The sequence below is a fragment of the Sorex araneus genome, chromosome 2 (genome assembly GCF_027595985.1).
Source record: "Sorex araneus isolate mSorAra2 chromosome 2, mSorAra2.pri, whole genome shotgun sequence".
Lineage (NCBI taxonomy): Eukaryota > Metazoa > Chordata > Mammalia > Eulipotyphla > Soricidae > Sorex > Sorex araneus.
In genome coordinates this window covers 372,801,615-372,816,357 of record NC_073303.1, presented here as the reverse complement: position 1 = coordinate 372,816,357, position 14,743 = coordinate 372,801,615, and the positions used below count along the sequence as shown (strand labels likewise).

Below are 14,743 nucleotides of genomic sequence, written 5' to 3'. Positions count from 1 at the left end.
CCTGCTCATGGATAGGAAGAATTAGCATTGTCAAAATGGCAATACTCACCAAAGCATTATACAGATTCAATGAGATCCCTATAAGGATACCCATGAAATTCTTCAAAGAAATGGATCGAGCACTCCTGAAATTCATATGGAAAAACAAACGCCCATGAATAGCTAAAGCAATTCTTGGGAAAAAAACGATGGGAGGCAACAACCTCCCCTACCTCAAACTCTAATACAACGCAGTAATAATTAAAACAGCATGGTACTGGAACAAAGACAAATCCGTTGACTAATGGGATAGGGTGGAATATCTGTACACACAACCCCAAGTGTATGAATATCTAATCTAATCTTTGATAAGGGAGTAAGAAATGTGAAGTGGAGCAAAGAAATCCTCTTTATCAAATGGTGCTGGCATAACTGGACAATCACATGCAAAAAATGGGTTTAGGCCTCAACCTAACACCATGTACAAAAATCAGATCAAAGTGGATTAACGACCTCAACATCAGACCAGAATCCATAAGGTATATTGAAAACAAGGTCGGCAAAACCCTCCACGATACTGAAGCTAACGGTATCTTCAAAGATGACATGCCACTGGCCAACCAAGTGGAAACAGAGATAAACAAATGGGACTATATTAAACTAAGAAGCTTCTGCACCACAAAAGATACAGTGACCAAAATACAAAGGCAATCTATGGAATGGGAAAGGATATTCACCCAACACCCATATGATTAAGGGTTGTTACAAGGATATACAAGGCACTGGTTGGAATCTGCAAGAAAACATCCAACCCCATCAAAAAATGGGGCGATGAAATGAACAGAAACTTTCTCAAGGAAGAAATATGAATGGCAAAAAGGCACATGAAAAAATGCTTTTCATCACTGATCATCAGAGAGATGCAGGTCAAAACAACTATGAGATACCACCTCACACCACAGAGACTGGCACACATCCAAAAGAACAAAAGCAACCACTGTTGGAGGGGCTGTGAGGTGAAAGGGACTCTCCTACACTGCTGGTGGGAATGCCGACTGGTTCAACCCTTTTGGAAGACAGTATGGACAACTCTCAAAAAATTAGAAGTTGAGCTTTTATTTGATCTAGCAATACCACTCCTGGGAATATATTCCAGAGAGGCAAAAAAATACAGTTGAAATGATATCTGCACTGGAATGTTCATTGCAGCACTGTTTACAATAGTCAGAATCTGGAAAAAAAACAAGTGCCCGGGAGCAGGTGACTGGTTTAAGAAATGTTGGTGCATCTACACAATGGAATATGCTGCAGCTGTTAGAAAAGATGAATTCATGAACTTTGCATATAAGTGGATCAACATGGAAAGTACCATGTTAAGTGAAATGAGTTAAAAAGAGAGAGACAGACATAGAAAGATTGCGCTCATCTGTGGAATATAAAGTAACAGAATGAGAGACTAGCACCCAAGAATAGTAGATAAGTACCAGGAGATTTACTCCTCAGCTTGGAAGCTGGCCTCACATGCTGGAGGAAAAGGCAGCTCAGATAGAGAAGGGAACACCAGGTAAAGTGTGGTTTGAGGACCCGCTGGAGGTGGGAGATACACGCTGAAAGTAGACTATAGATCAAACATGATGGCCACTCAATACCTCTATTGCAAACCACAAAACCCAAAGGAGAGAGAGAACTAAATGGAACACCCTGCCACAGATGTGGGGTTGGGTGGGGAGGTATGGGATGGGAGGGTGGGAGCGATACTGGGATCCCACCAGTGGTGGAGAATGGGCACTGGCGGAGGGATGGATATTAGATCATTCTGTGACTGAAATACAAGCACAAAAAGTTGTAAGTCTTTAACTGTACCTCACGGTGATTCACTAATAATAATAATAATAATGACAATAATAAAATAATAATAAATAAAATAAAATTTTGCATATGATAATAATCTTTAATGAATAACATATGTTTGAGGGAACCTTCTCCAATTTGCATAAACAACAAAGAGAAACATTCTAATTTATTTGCCTATCCCCACAATGAGGAAGTTAAGGTTCACTGACTAATTGCATCTCATTCCAAAACCTTTGAATTCTGCACCACACCTTTGCTTGTTAAATGAAAATATAAAACTGTGCACTTATTCTCAGACTGGAGCGATAGCACAGAGGGTAGGGTGTTTACCTTGCACGAAACCATCCCGGGTTCGATTCCTCCGTCCCTCTCGGAGAGCCCGGCAGCCTACCAAGAGTAACCCGCTGCACTGCAGAGCCTGGCACGCTACCCATGGTGTATTCAATATGCCAAAAACAGTAAACAAGTCTCACAATGGAGATGTTAGTGGTGCCCGCTCAAGCAAATCAATGAGCAATGGGATGACAGTGACAGTGACTGCACTTATTCTCACTTAATGTTTTCTTTTCTTCTTCTTCTTTTTATTTGCTACAGGGGGCGGAAGCAAGAGCACAGCAGATAGGGCATTTGCCTTGCATGTGACTGACCCGGCTTCAATTCCTCTGTCCCTTTCTGAGAGCCAGGCAAGCTACCGAGAGAGCATCCACCAGCATGGCAGACTCTGGCAAGCTACCCGTGGCTTATTCAATATGCCAAACACAGTAACAAGTTTCACAATAGAGACGTCACTGGTTCCCACTCGAGCAAATCGATGAACAACAGGATGACAGTGCTACAGTGCTACACCTGGCGGTGCTCAGGGCTTACTCTTGGCCCTATTCTCAGGGGTTGCTCCTGGCACTGTGCTCAGCAATCACTCAGCACTGCTTTGAGTATCACATATAGTATCAGAGAAGAAACTTAGGTTAGCTTTCTTCCCTGCAGAACAAGCTCCTTAGAGTTCTTTCTCTGGCCACCTCATTTAATGTTTTCTGACTTTAATATAATCATAATAGTCTTCGCCAATTTCACTTTCCCATTAAAATTTGATTCAAAAACGATTTTAAATAATGACTCAAATGCAAAATTGTTGCCAGTCTGATTAATAGAACTTCCTTGCCCTCTCTCCCCGCCCCCCGCCAAAATGAAGATTTTCATGAACCATATTAACTAAATTTCTTGTTGATTCCTATAATCATTTTGCTGGCTTTATCCATGTTCACATCATAGAAAGACATGACTAGTAGTGTTATATTAGTTAAGGAGATGACCGAGCTTAGATGTCACTATCACTGTCATCCCATTGCTCATCAATTAGCTTGAGCGAACACCAGTAACGTCTCCATTCTGAGATGTATTGTTACTGTTTTTGGCAAATCAGATATGCCACGGCTAGCTTGCCAGGCTCTGCCATGCGGGTGAGATACTCTTGGTAGCTTGCCGGGCTCTCTGAGAGAGGCAGAGGAATCAAACCCAGGTCGACCATGTACAAGGCAAATGCCCTACCCGCTGTGCTATCACTCCAGCCCAGATTTAGAATAACTTAGTCCTACCAAAGTCTGTTAAAATAAAACATATCTTTATTATTTACTTTTGCCAGCACTAGACACCTCCTCTGGGAAATGTTGAGAATTTTAAAGTAAGAAGAAAAAACCCTCATAAATGAACAAATAAGGAAATAGACCCAGACAATATATAATAGAAGAAGCAACCCTTATATGTCAATAATTACCTCTAATGTAAATGGACTAAAGTCACCAATGAAAATGCAGAGTGTACAGATAGATAAAAATGTAAAGCCTGTTCAGGAAAATGTGAGTAAACCATCATGTAAGATAGAGCAGATAAGATGTCAGAAGGGTAAATATTTAAAACTTAAAAGCATGGAAGCTTACAAAAGCAGGAAAGATGATGGTGTACCAGTTCTTCCACAAAAGGGGGCGGGAGAGCCAGTTTGTACATAAAGAGGGCTTTAGAGATTACACACAAAACAAGAAAAATGTTGAGAATTATTTCTGGCTAATCATTTCCCCGTGGCAGAGGGCTGGAATTTGCAATATCACTGAGGTCTGGAAACCCCATTTTGTTCTCAGTGATCTTGCCACAAACTCTGTTTCACTGCTTAGATTTAACCCTCAACAACCCAAAATGGATGATTCCCTGACACCAAATAAATGTGGTTTATAAGAAAATTGTTTATAAAGACACACATTAAGTGGAAGTAATGGAATGAAAACTGATACTCCAAAAATTAAAGTGCAGAAACCTCTATAGTTAGATGAAACAGACTCCCAGTTATCCTCCACCACCCCCTGAAAAAAGCAAGAGACAAAATAAACATTACATGATGATAAATAGATTGAGGCAAAAATAAGATTTAACAATTGCTAATATATATGAGCAAAAAATCTTTTTGTAAACAGTTGCTCTTGAAGTAGAGAACATAAGGACTATAATGCATAAAAATATAAAATTACTATTTAAATAAAATAGTAATTTTATATTTTAGGATGTATAGAAAACTTACAAATAACCTTTAGAAATGGACATACAACATCTGAATTTATTTGAGAATTAACAGATTAATCATTCTTTAGAAGAAATTTGGGGAAAATGTAGGTTAAATCATGAGATATAGTTAAAGTATGCAAAAATTTTAGATACAGAATTTCATAAAATGTGAAAACCACAGTGATTTGACAACTGATAGCAAGAAGCATATACTTAGTAAATTCTTAAACTTACTATTTTCTAAGTTACAGAATTTTATATAATTTTTTTCACCATAACATTTATGCTGATTAAAGGAAAGAGATTTCAACATTTGCTTTCCCAGCAAAGTAAGCGCATTGTACTGACTCTCTGGCCTGGGAAACTTCCCAAATTAAACACTAAGCTATTTATCAGCATGCCAGCTAAATGAGTAAAAATACTAACTACTTTAAAATGAATCTGTGAAGATATATGTGTGTTTTGTACAGGCATGCCAAAGGTTTAATTTGAATATAATTTTAGACAAACTTTTCCCTTAAACGATAAAACTTTTAATGAATTTCTGACTATTTTATTTAAATTAATTTGTACCAAAATATTTATCCCATTTCCCTTACTTTAGCAAAGAGTTGTTTTATGGTGGTATACTGTGTGTTTTAACCATAAAAAGAAAAAACTAGCTTTAAATTTTGAATTATTTCAATTTGTAATATCAGAAATACCTTTTCACATTCTAATGTTTCATTTGCCAATATTAATCCTGATTATAATATATAAAGAGCCTCATAAAGTTTTTTTCCTGGTGGCGTTTCCTAAAAGGCATGCGTTGTTGCATGTGTAAACTTTTCAATTCTTAAGTAATAGATAAAAATCCTATTTCAGCTAAAATTGCAACTGTCATTAGTTCAGGAAGTAGCATTATAAACAAAATTTCACCTTAACACAGAAAACTTTTCACAAAGAGAAATGGAGAGAAAACTGCTAAAATATTTGTAAAGCATTAACCCAGAATCTGATGTGCAGAGCAGGGACTTTGCAAAAGATTTCTAAATTTGAAAGGAACCCCAACTTTTAACAGGTGATTTCTAAGGTCAAGAAATTTTTGGCTAGCCCCCCAGGGTTCCAGAATGGTCTACTAACCAAATTAGCATCTGACCATCTGACCTATTAAGAGACAAAAGACAAATTCAAGTAAGTAAACAAGTAGATTTCTAAGTTAGTGAGTGAGTCCAAGATGGGATAAAAGAACCTGAGTTAAGGAAATGACAAGGTAAGGACCTGTGGCTCCAAGACCTAAGGAAGGAGCTTCACAAGCCTAGGAGATTAGCGCGAGGAAAGCCAGATGTTTGTCACTATGCCTTTACCCTCCGTAGAGGGAAGTTATTTCTTGCACAAATCTCAGTGCTGCGGAAGGCTCTCAGTTATCCGGGTGTTAGGAATTGCATGGAGCACTAAGGGTTTCTTATGAGCCTTTAGTTTATGGGTGAGCTCTGCTTTGAATAGCAAGACACTCCCCTTTGGGTCCCAAAGTTGTGACCACCTTGGCAGGGGTATTGGCGGTGGGGTGGCTTTAACAACCAAGCACACACGGGCTGTTCATGTGTCTCCTCACGATCAATAACCACTAGCCTTCAAGGATAGGACTAATTTGTTACACACAAATCATCCAAAATTCACTCCGGGGTGGGAGTAATAACCATCTGTGTTTTCTAATTAGTTTATCCCGATGAAAAGTCCGCCGTGAGAGCTCTATGACAAGAGATGGTTACGCAACTTGGGGTTAGGCCTTTGCCTAGAAGAAGACGCATCCCTCCCACAGCCTTTGCGAGTAGGAGTGCTCGCTCCCATTGTGAGTCTATTTCAAACAGAAGCGCCCACACAGCAGGAAGGCAGCTCGAGTTGTAAAGACGCTTCTTTTCTTTTTCCTTAAGAGGGGTCAAGAGATTTAGATTCATTTCCAAGAATTAGAGAAGAAACTTGGGAACTGTCTAAACATAAATGCTCAAGAGAAAGGAATACATGGTAGTTTTTTCAAAGTAGAATAATAACTCTTCAAAAAAATTATTTACCCTACAAATTACAATCTCAAATATATTACTTGTCATGAACAAAATGGCATGTGAATTATAAAAAATATTTTAACAATTGGATCTTCTTTTCCACCACAGTTTTACATGAAAAACTTTGAAATAATAAATTACAAATATTCAGTACATTGAATTGCAACTGCTTTAAGTCATTTCACTACACAACATGTATCACTTCTGGTTCACTGGTTCACTGTATCACTGTCACCCCTTTGCTCATCAATTTGCTCGAGCGGGCACCAGTAACGTCTCCATTGTGAGACTTGTTGTTACTGTTTTTGGCATATCAAATATGCCACGGGGAGCTTGCCAGGCTCTGCCTTGCGTGCAGGATACTGTTGGTAGCTTGCCAGGCTCTCCAAGAGGGGTGGAGGAATCGAACCTGGAGTCAGCCGCATGCAAAGCAAATGCCCTGCTGACTATGTTAGTACATAAAATATAAGATTCAATATTTATTGAGTATTTATGTGCTAAAAAATCTAAATGCTTTATATGTATTAACTTAGTGTTAGAATAATTTCATAGTTACTAGTACAAGTTTCAGTTTACAGAAATCAACTAAAAGAATGATTAAGCATTTTTCTCAAACTAAAAACCTAGATTAAAATCCAGTAGTGTTTTGTAAATTCACAATACTTGTAAACTTGTTGCATTAATTTAAATAGTCTATTAAAATATGCACCCCAAATTTTATATTATGGATAGGATTTATTATTTCAAATTCCTTTTTTTATGTACACTTGAGTAATGCCACAGTTCTTTGGGTGTGACACAAATAATTCTGAAAAAAATCAATTGGATCACTTAATCTTTTGTGTTGGCATCTTAGACAATCACATGAATTTCCAGGGTTATTAGTGGACCAAAGATATATGGACTTTAACTTTCATAATAATTTGTGCTGGTTTAGTTTCTGGAAAGGCTAATTTAATATCCCCCATCACTGGCTCTGTTGCTTTGTGTTGGACACAAATCACATGAGCAAAACCGTGATCTTTATGAAAGTAACCACAAATCTGCCTGCGGCAGTATATGGCAATGTCTGTCTCAAGACAAATCTGAGCACTGGTACTGAGGTGGGCTGTCCTCCTGGCATGACTTACTTGGTAGAGGTCTGGGATGCTGTGAAAAATTGTACAATGGGGTTTTAGAGATAAAACAGTGGGGAAGGTGCTCACCTAAGGTTATAGCCACGTGTAGGGAACAGCTTTTCCCCAATGTGCCCAGACATGATGCGCACCCCTTCCGGGAAGACACTGAGTGAAGGATGATGGATGTACAGAGAAATCACTTCAGGAGACAGCCAATAGTCATTCACTTTATTACCAAATATACACATATTACCAAATATACATACATACATATACATATATGTATATATGTATATGTGTGTATATATATATATTATATAGAGGATCTTGGCTTAAGAGGATGGTCCAATCACATAAAGTTTAGCATTACTGACCTATCACCTTTCCAACTCTGCATTGCCCTTGCCCAGACCCCTTTAGGACTAGATGCTGCAGATAGGTGACAATTCTTGGGTGGGGAGCGTTGTGTGAGACTCAAAGCCAGAAACTGGGTGCTTGTAAAATGCACCCAGACACTCCCTACTGGGTGACAATGCAGGGACAGGTCTTATCTGCTGTGCAGGGACAGATCTTAGCAGCTCTGGCGCCTGTTGTCGTGCTCCACATCCACATCTTGTCCCTGAACGCCACCAGGAATGATCTCTAAGTACAGAGCCAGGAACAAGACCAGAGCATCCCTAAGGTGTCACCCCTACCTTACCCCTCCCCAAAAAATAAGGTCTACAGTGAACAGGATAGCCCCCATCAGAGCAAAGAGTGATTTAGTCTCAAAACATACCAGGTTGAGAAGCCACAGGCCAGTGGCTGAGATGTCAGTGGGGAGACTGAGGACAGCTGGGAAAGTGGGGCAGCAGAGCTGTCCAGGGCACTGAGCTGGGGTCTGAGAATCGGGAAGGGCAGGCATGGTGGCGGCAGGGCCTACCGCCAGGAAGAGGAAGCTGCCTATGTTGCAAGGAGGACTAGAGAGGAAAAGAGCGACGTGCACAGTACAGGAATAAGAGTCACGGCTGATCTAGCTAATGAGTCCCTTGAGCCAGCAGAGAATAGTGGAAATTACTACAAAAGCTCCAGAAATGGGCAACAAAGAATACTCCATCCAGGTAGATTATTATACCTAGATAATAATCCATCTAGGTAGATTATTTTTCACCTTTGGAAGAATAATTTAGAGCATCATGGACAGGCAGCAGCTGAGGGAATTCGTAGCCTTAAAACCAGTTTTGCAAGGAACACTGACCAGCATCTTTTAAAAATAAATTTAAAAAAACAGACAGACGAACAAACAAGGTGAATTTCCAAGCATGTGCTTTGCATGTAGCATTCACTCATGGTGCTTCTGGTGCCCTCTATTAATAAAGGTCTGTTTACTCCTAGTTTGCAAAGGAGTTTCGTACATTTTCAATAGTGAATTAATTTGTATTGAATGTTCTATCTGATGAAGTGATTTTCTTATTCGAAGAATTTTTATTACAGTCTTTTACTTATTAATACAGACACTTTAGCAGTATATATAATATAAAATTTGCTAATGGTTTTATGGCTTTCTAGTATAAAGCCAATATTTGCTTTCTTTGGATTAAACACACTTTTTTTTACTGTTTTACATGCCTATTATATTTCCCCTTGATTTTTTACTTCTCTACCCTCTAACATAATTTAACATTTGTGTGATTTGCGTAATGTAAATTTTAAAATGTAGTAATACAGAGGGCTGGAGCAATAGCACAGTGGGTAGGGCATTTGCCTTACACACTGCCAACCCGGGTACAATTCCTCCACCCCTCTTGGAGATCCCGGCAAGCTACCAAGAGTATCCAGAGCATCCTGCCCTCACGGAAGAGCCTGGAAAGCTAGCCGTGGCATATTCAATATGCCAAAACCAGTAACAACAAGTCTTACAATGGAGACGTTACTGGTGCCCACTCAAGCAAATCGATGAACAATGGGATGACAGTAATACAGTGATACAGTAATACAAAACTAATAATAACAAAATAATATTTTAAAATATATATACCTCTGAAAAAGAATGATGTAGCTTCTAAAAAGTTTTTAATTTGAAAGCTTATCAGTTATTTGCAATTTTGTGAAATTTTAGAATATTGTTTTAATCATATCTATGAGTATATGTGTGTAGAATTAAAATAAAAGAGAGATTTCTCCCATATGTGAGATAAAACAGAACAGTTTCAAACCTGTTTCTAAACCCATTCCAAAAAGATTAACCAAAATGGGTTGGAGACCTTGATATCAGACCTGCATCCATGATGCACAGAGGAAAATGTAAGCAGATTTTTCCCTAAAAATGAAGCTAAAGGAATCTTCAATGATGAAATACTACTGGCCAAGCAAGTAGAATCATAGATAAGCAAATAGACTAAATTAAGAAGTTTTTGCACCTCATAGGAACCAATGAGTAGGATATAAAAGCAGCAAAGGGAGAAATTATTTTCTTAACACTCATCTGGTAAGAGGTTAAGATATATATGGTGCTGGTAGAACTATAAATTTTTTTCTTATAAAAGAAAAAAATCCAACCGTATCAGAAAACAGAGAGAAAACATGAGAAGAAACTCCCTCAAAGAAGAAATACAAAGGGCCAAAAGGCACGTGATGAAATGCTTTGCATCACTTTATCATCATGGAGAAGCAAATCAAAACAACAATGACACTGACACACTTGAAAAAGAATAAGAACAACCAGTGCTAGTGCAGATGCAAGGAGAAGTGAGTCTCATTCACTGTGTGGCAGGAATGCCACCTGCTCCAGACTTCCTTTAAAACATATGGACCTTCCTAAAAGAAAAGTAAAGAAAAGTCTGGGAATTGAGTTTTAATTTGACCTAGCAACCCCAATTCTTGGAATATACCCCAAGGATCCAAAAATAAAATGGAGAAAAGGCACTTGCATCTCACTGTGATCCTTACAGCACTATCCACAACAGCCAAAACCTGGAAACAGTCACAATGCCCCAAGGATAAGTGACTGGATAAAGGGATTCTGATATATGTATACAACGGAATACAACTGGGCTGTAAGAAAAGATAGTCATGAATTTTGCCGCTACATGGAGGGACTGGAAAGTATCACGCTGAGAGAAGTTAGAGGGAGAAAGCCTGACACAGAATTATCTCTCTCGTATGCAGGACACACAGAAACATAATGATAGAATAACGAATACCCAAAGGCAATAGAACAAAAACTGAGAGGTGGTATTCAGTGGAAAACATGCCACTGAGGGAAATGGGAATAAGACAGGGAGGGGGCAACATCTCTGGCAGAGGGGAGATTTAAACTGGGAGGAGGAGATGTACATAAGGGTGGTAAAGCGTTTTGTACTTAAAGGTGGTAAAACGTTGTGTATGAGACCCTGTGGGCAAAAGTACTGTAAAAATATATTAAAACAAAGGAGAGTGGGAAGCAAAGGTGGGGGCTGGGGAGCGTTGGTGGGAGGAAGTGGTCACTGGTGAAGGGATCGGTATTGAAAAGTACTCTTCAAATGCAATCATGAATAATTTTATAATTCCATAGTTACTAGTGTTAAAATTTTTTAATTAAAAAATTTAAATCTAGAAAAAAAGGGAAGTTATAATAAGAAAGCAATATATTGTCAAAGTCATAAAAAGTGAAAATTTTATCTGTAGAACTGAATTTACAGGGTGCGGTGGAGGGGTCATTGGGATGGGTATGGTGTTGGAATGATGTCTGCATTAAAAGTATGATGAGCGCCCTTTGGATCCGGCTGCGGAGCGAGCATGATGGAAGAGCCCAAGGGAGCGCCCTTGGACTCCAGGCAGCCCACTGAACTAACTCCGGCATGGGACCAGAGACCCCACGGTGCGCTGAAACAGTGGGACCCGGGCATCCCCCAATTCTTTTAACCTGTCTCTCTCTCTCAACTCCTCCCTCCTGAGCACAGCGCAGGATCCGCGGCTTTCCTGAGCGCAAAATGGAGCCAGCGATCCAGCTGAAACAGGACGATTTCGCGCGCTTGCGGGAGACCCCAGGGGGCGGGGGCGGCGACCCCCGCCCACAGCAGATAGATATTTAAACCCACCTCCCCCACGTGTGCTTCCCTTTGGATCCGGCTGCGGAGCGAACATGATGGAAGAGCCCAAGGGAGCGCATCCCCCAATTCTTTTAACCTGTCTCTCTCTCTCAACTCCTCCCTCCTGAACACAGCGCAGGACTTCTCCATCTTATGAGCACCATAAAAGGGTAAAAGTTTGTAGTGATGTTATTTCTGGTTGTACTTTCCCTGGACTTTATACAGAATCTTAGCATCAGCAATATGTAATGGTTCGCTTTTAATGGGTCGGACTTTTGTGGGAGATCCTAACAAGAATAGTAAGTCTGTTGCTGAAATATTGAAGGCAATCAAAGTGGTAGCCATCTCTCTAGACTGAACTAAGCTATATCCCCACGCCAGCTGAGAAGAAATTTTCTTCTTTCTCGGGAAGAAACGCGGCGTGTCGTCAACTACAGTGTGATGTCCATTAAGCAAACAGACCTGGTGGCGTGGGAATGGGATATAAGGGGAAAAATTATGTACATGGAACAGTGGGACGCTGGTGGAATCTCGAGCCGGAGCCGATACCAGCGCAAGCCCTTCGGTTCCAGAAACTGCTTCCAGACACTCTACTAGTCTATCAACTAAGCCAGAGCCCCACGTCTGCTGATGACGGGAAATAACCATCCTTTTCGTTTTTTTCGTTTTTTTTTTTTTTCCCTTGTCAGGCAGCGTGGCGATTACTAAACAGGCGTGAACTCGGTGGTGCGGGGCAAGGGGGAAAAAGAAAAGTTATGTTACAAACAGCGGGACTTAATATCTCTATATTCTTAGCAGTGGAGAACTATCAAATGCCTCCTTGGCAATAGGACTGCTTTTCTTTTTTGGGGGAAACCCCAACAACGGTAGTGAGTTGTGTGTTGAAACATGGAATGTAATCGAGATAAGGCATAAATGAAGTGAAACTTATCAAGTACAAGGGTGGGGACTGGGGAGGTGGGAGGGGGCGGCAGGTATACTGGGGGGGTTGGTGATGGAGGATGGGCACTGGTGAAGGGAAGGGTGTTTGAGAATTGTATAACCGACATAATCCTGAGAACTATGTAACCCTCCACATGGTGATTCAATAAAATTAAAAAAAAAAAGAAATTGGATATTTTAAAAAGTTATAATAAAGATATTGATTTAGGAAACAAATAAAAAAACAACTTGTTTTCTAAAGCAGCAGATATACTTTATAAAATCAAATATTGTATCTGTTTTCTGTCATTGCTTTTAAATTTTATTCTGAATCCTCTGTGTTGGTCTGGTGTTTGTCATATGAGTGAGTGAATAAAATGAATGAATGCATGAAAAAAAAAATAAAAGTATGATGAGCAATACCGTAAATCTCAGTAAATACCGTAAATACCTCAATGAAAATGGTTTTGAAAAAATAGACCACTGGAATATTCTCATTAATTGAATTTATAGTTTGTGATTTCCCCCCAATTGTCTTCTTCATATTAATTGTCAAGATTTATAAATTTCAGCTTGTGTGCTTCTCATGCAAGAATGCAAGTTTTTCCAGATCCCTGTTGTTCTGGTTTAAAAATTACTGTGTATTTTGTGGTTTATTTGTCATTCAAAAATTGTTTTAACTCTATCTTTCTATTGCTTCATGGTTTTGTATTTCTGAGTTCATTTAAGAAAACATTCCCAGCTCAATCTAATATAAAACTATGCCTGCCTATGCTTAATTATAGTTATTTTATTCTAGCCCTTATTTGCCTTATATTTAATTTAGCCAAATTCAATGACTGTTTGTATATCATTACAAGCATTACAGGTGTACAATATAACGATTATATATTTATGCATATTGCAAATGGTCACCCAAATAAATCTAATTAATATCCATCACCACATAAATTTGAAAATTGTGTTTAGTGAGAACTGTCCTCTGTTATTTACTTCCAAATATGCAATTTGGTCCTACTAATTTGCAGTGTGATTACTGGTTTCCTAAAGTGTGGTTCCACTTGAGCCAAGAAGGATATTAGCACTTAGATGGTTTGCATAATGTGGCAACATTATACCCCTAAGATATAAGACATTCACATCTGATTTTAGGTCATCTCTTAAATGCAATTTGTAAAGCTCTATGGTTTGTAGATATTTTTAGAATTAAACTTGGGAAGGGTAATAATAAATATATTCACTAGGATCAAACAGGTTAATATATATCCAAAAGGGTCTGAATTTTGAAAAGACATGATTGCATTCTTCTTTCCTATTCTTCATCAGCTTCTGAAGTTTAATTACTCAGAGCATATACGTTTAGTTGAATGCATAGAGAACACTTTTCTATGCTGCATTGTGTTGTTAATAAATATTTACTATATACATTAACTAAAATTTCTTTATAAAGATATGTTGTCCTCAAATTATTTTTTATTCAACAAAATGAAAGTAGACTACAAAATAGAATGTAATTTTAATGTCTTCTGTGTTCTTTAATGGCCATCTGAATGTCCATTATTTTCTTTCTGGTCATATATACCTGCAGACAATATAGAACAGATTTCTACAGTTCTTATGTATGTGCAAGTTCTGAACGTCAATGATCACGTACCTGAGTTCCCTGGATACTATGAGACATTTGTTTGTGAAAATGCAGAAGCTGGTCAGGTAAGTACCTAAATCAACACCAGTTAGACATTGTAGTACAGACATTAGTACATTGTAGTACCGACATTGCCGTGTGCTATGTGTTTCTCCCATTCTGAAATGATGAAAAATCACTTTCATTTGACAATTCTAATCACATACTTTTATGCTAGAAATCAGTTATTCATATTTCTGTCTTTAAACTAAACATAAAATGTTCTACTTCTACATTACTCAAATGTTTTTGAAATATCTGCTAATACTAGGAATCCAATAGTCATTCCTTCATACTTTATCAACACAACAAAGAAAAACATTGTAATCACATTCCAGAAGTTTTATACAATTACCTTTTAATTAATTTTTATTGTGTATTCATATGATATTGATATAGTTAGGGGAAACTTTTTAGTTTATAAATCTATATCAAATATGTAAACTGCTAGATATATGAATATTTATGTGAACATACTTGTTTTTAATTTTTTTCAAAGTATGTACCCAACAGCCCTCAAACACAAATCATGTCTTTGGGGAGCAT

General features: G+C 38.4%; 1 protein-coding gene across 2 annotated transcripts in view; it reads left to right on the top strand.

The window, feature by feature from the left end:
• CDH19 (cadherin 19) overlaps positions 1–14,743 on the top strand; it is a 61,695-nt gene that overhangs the window by 24,144 nt on the left and 22,808 nt on the right. For both annotated transcript variants that reach the window (XM_055129000.1, XM_055128999.1), the window contains exon 8: positions 14,102–14,223. In XM_055129000.1, the coding sequence (XP_054984975.1) occupies positions 14,102–14,223 (122 nt within the window). The remainder of the gene's footprint in view (positions 1–14,101; positions 14,224–14,743) is intronic.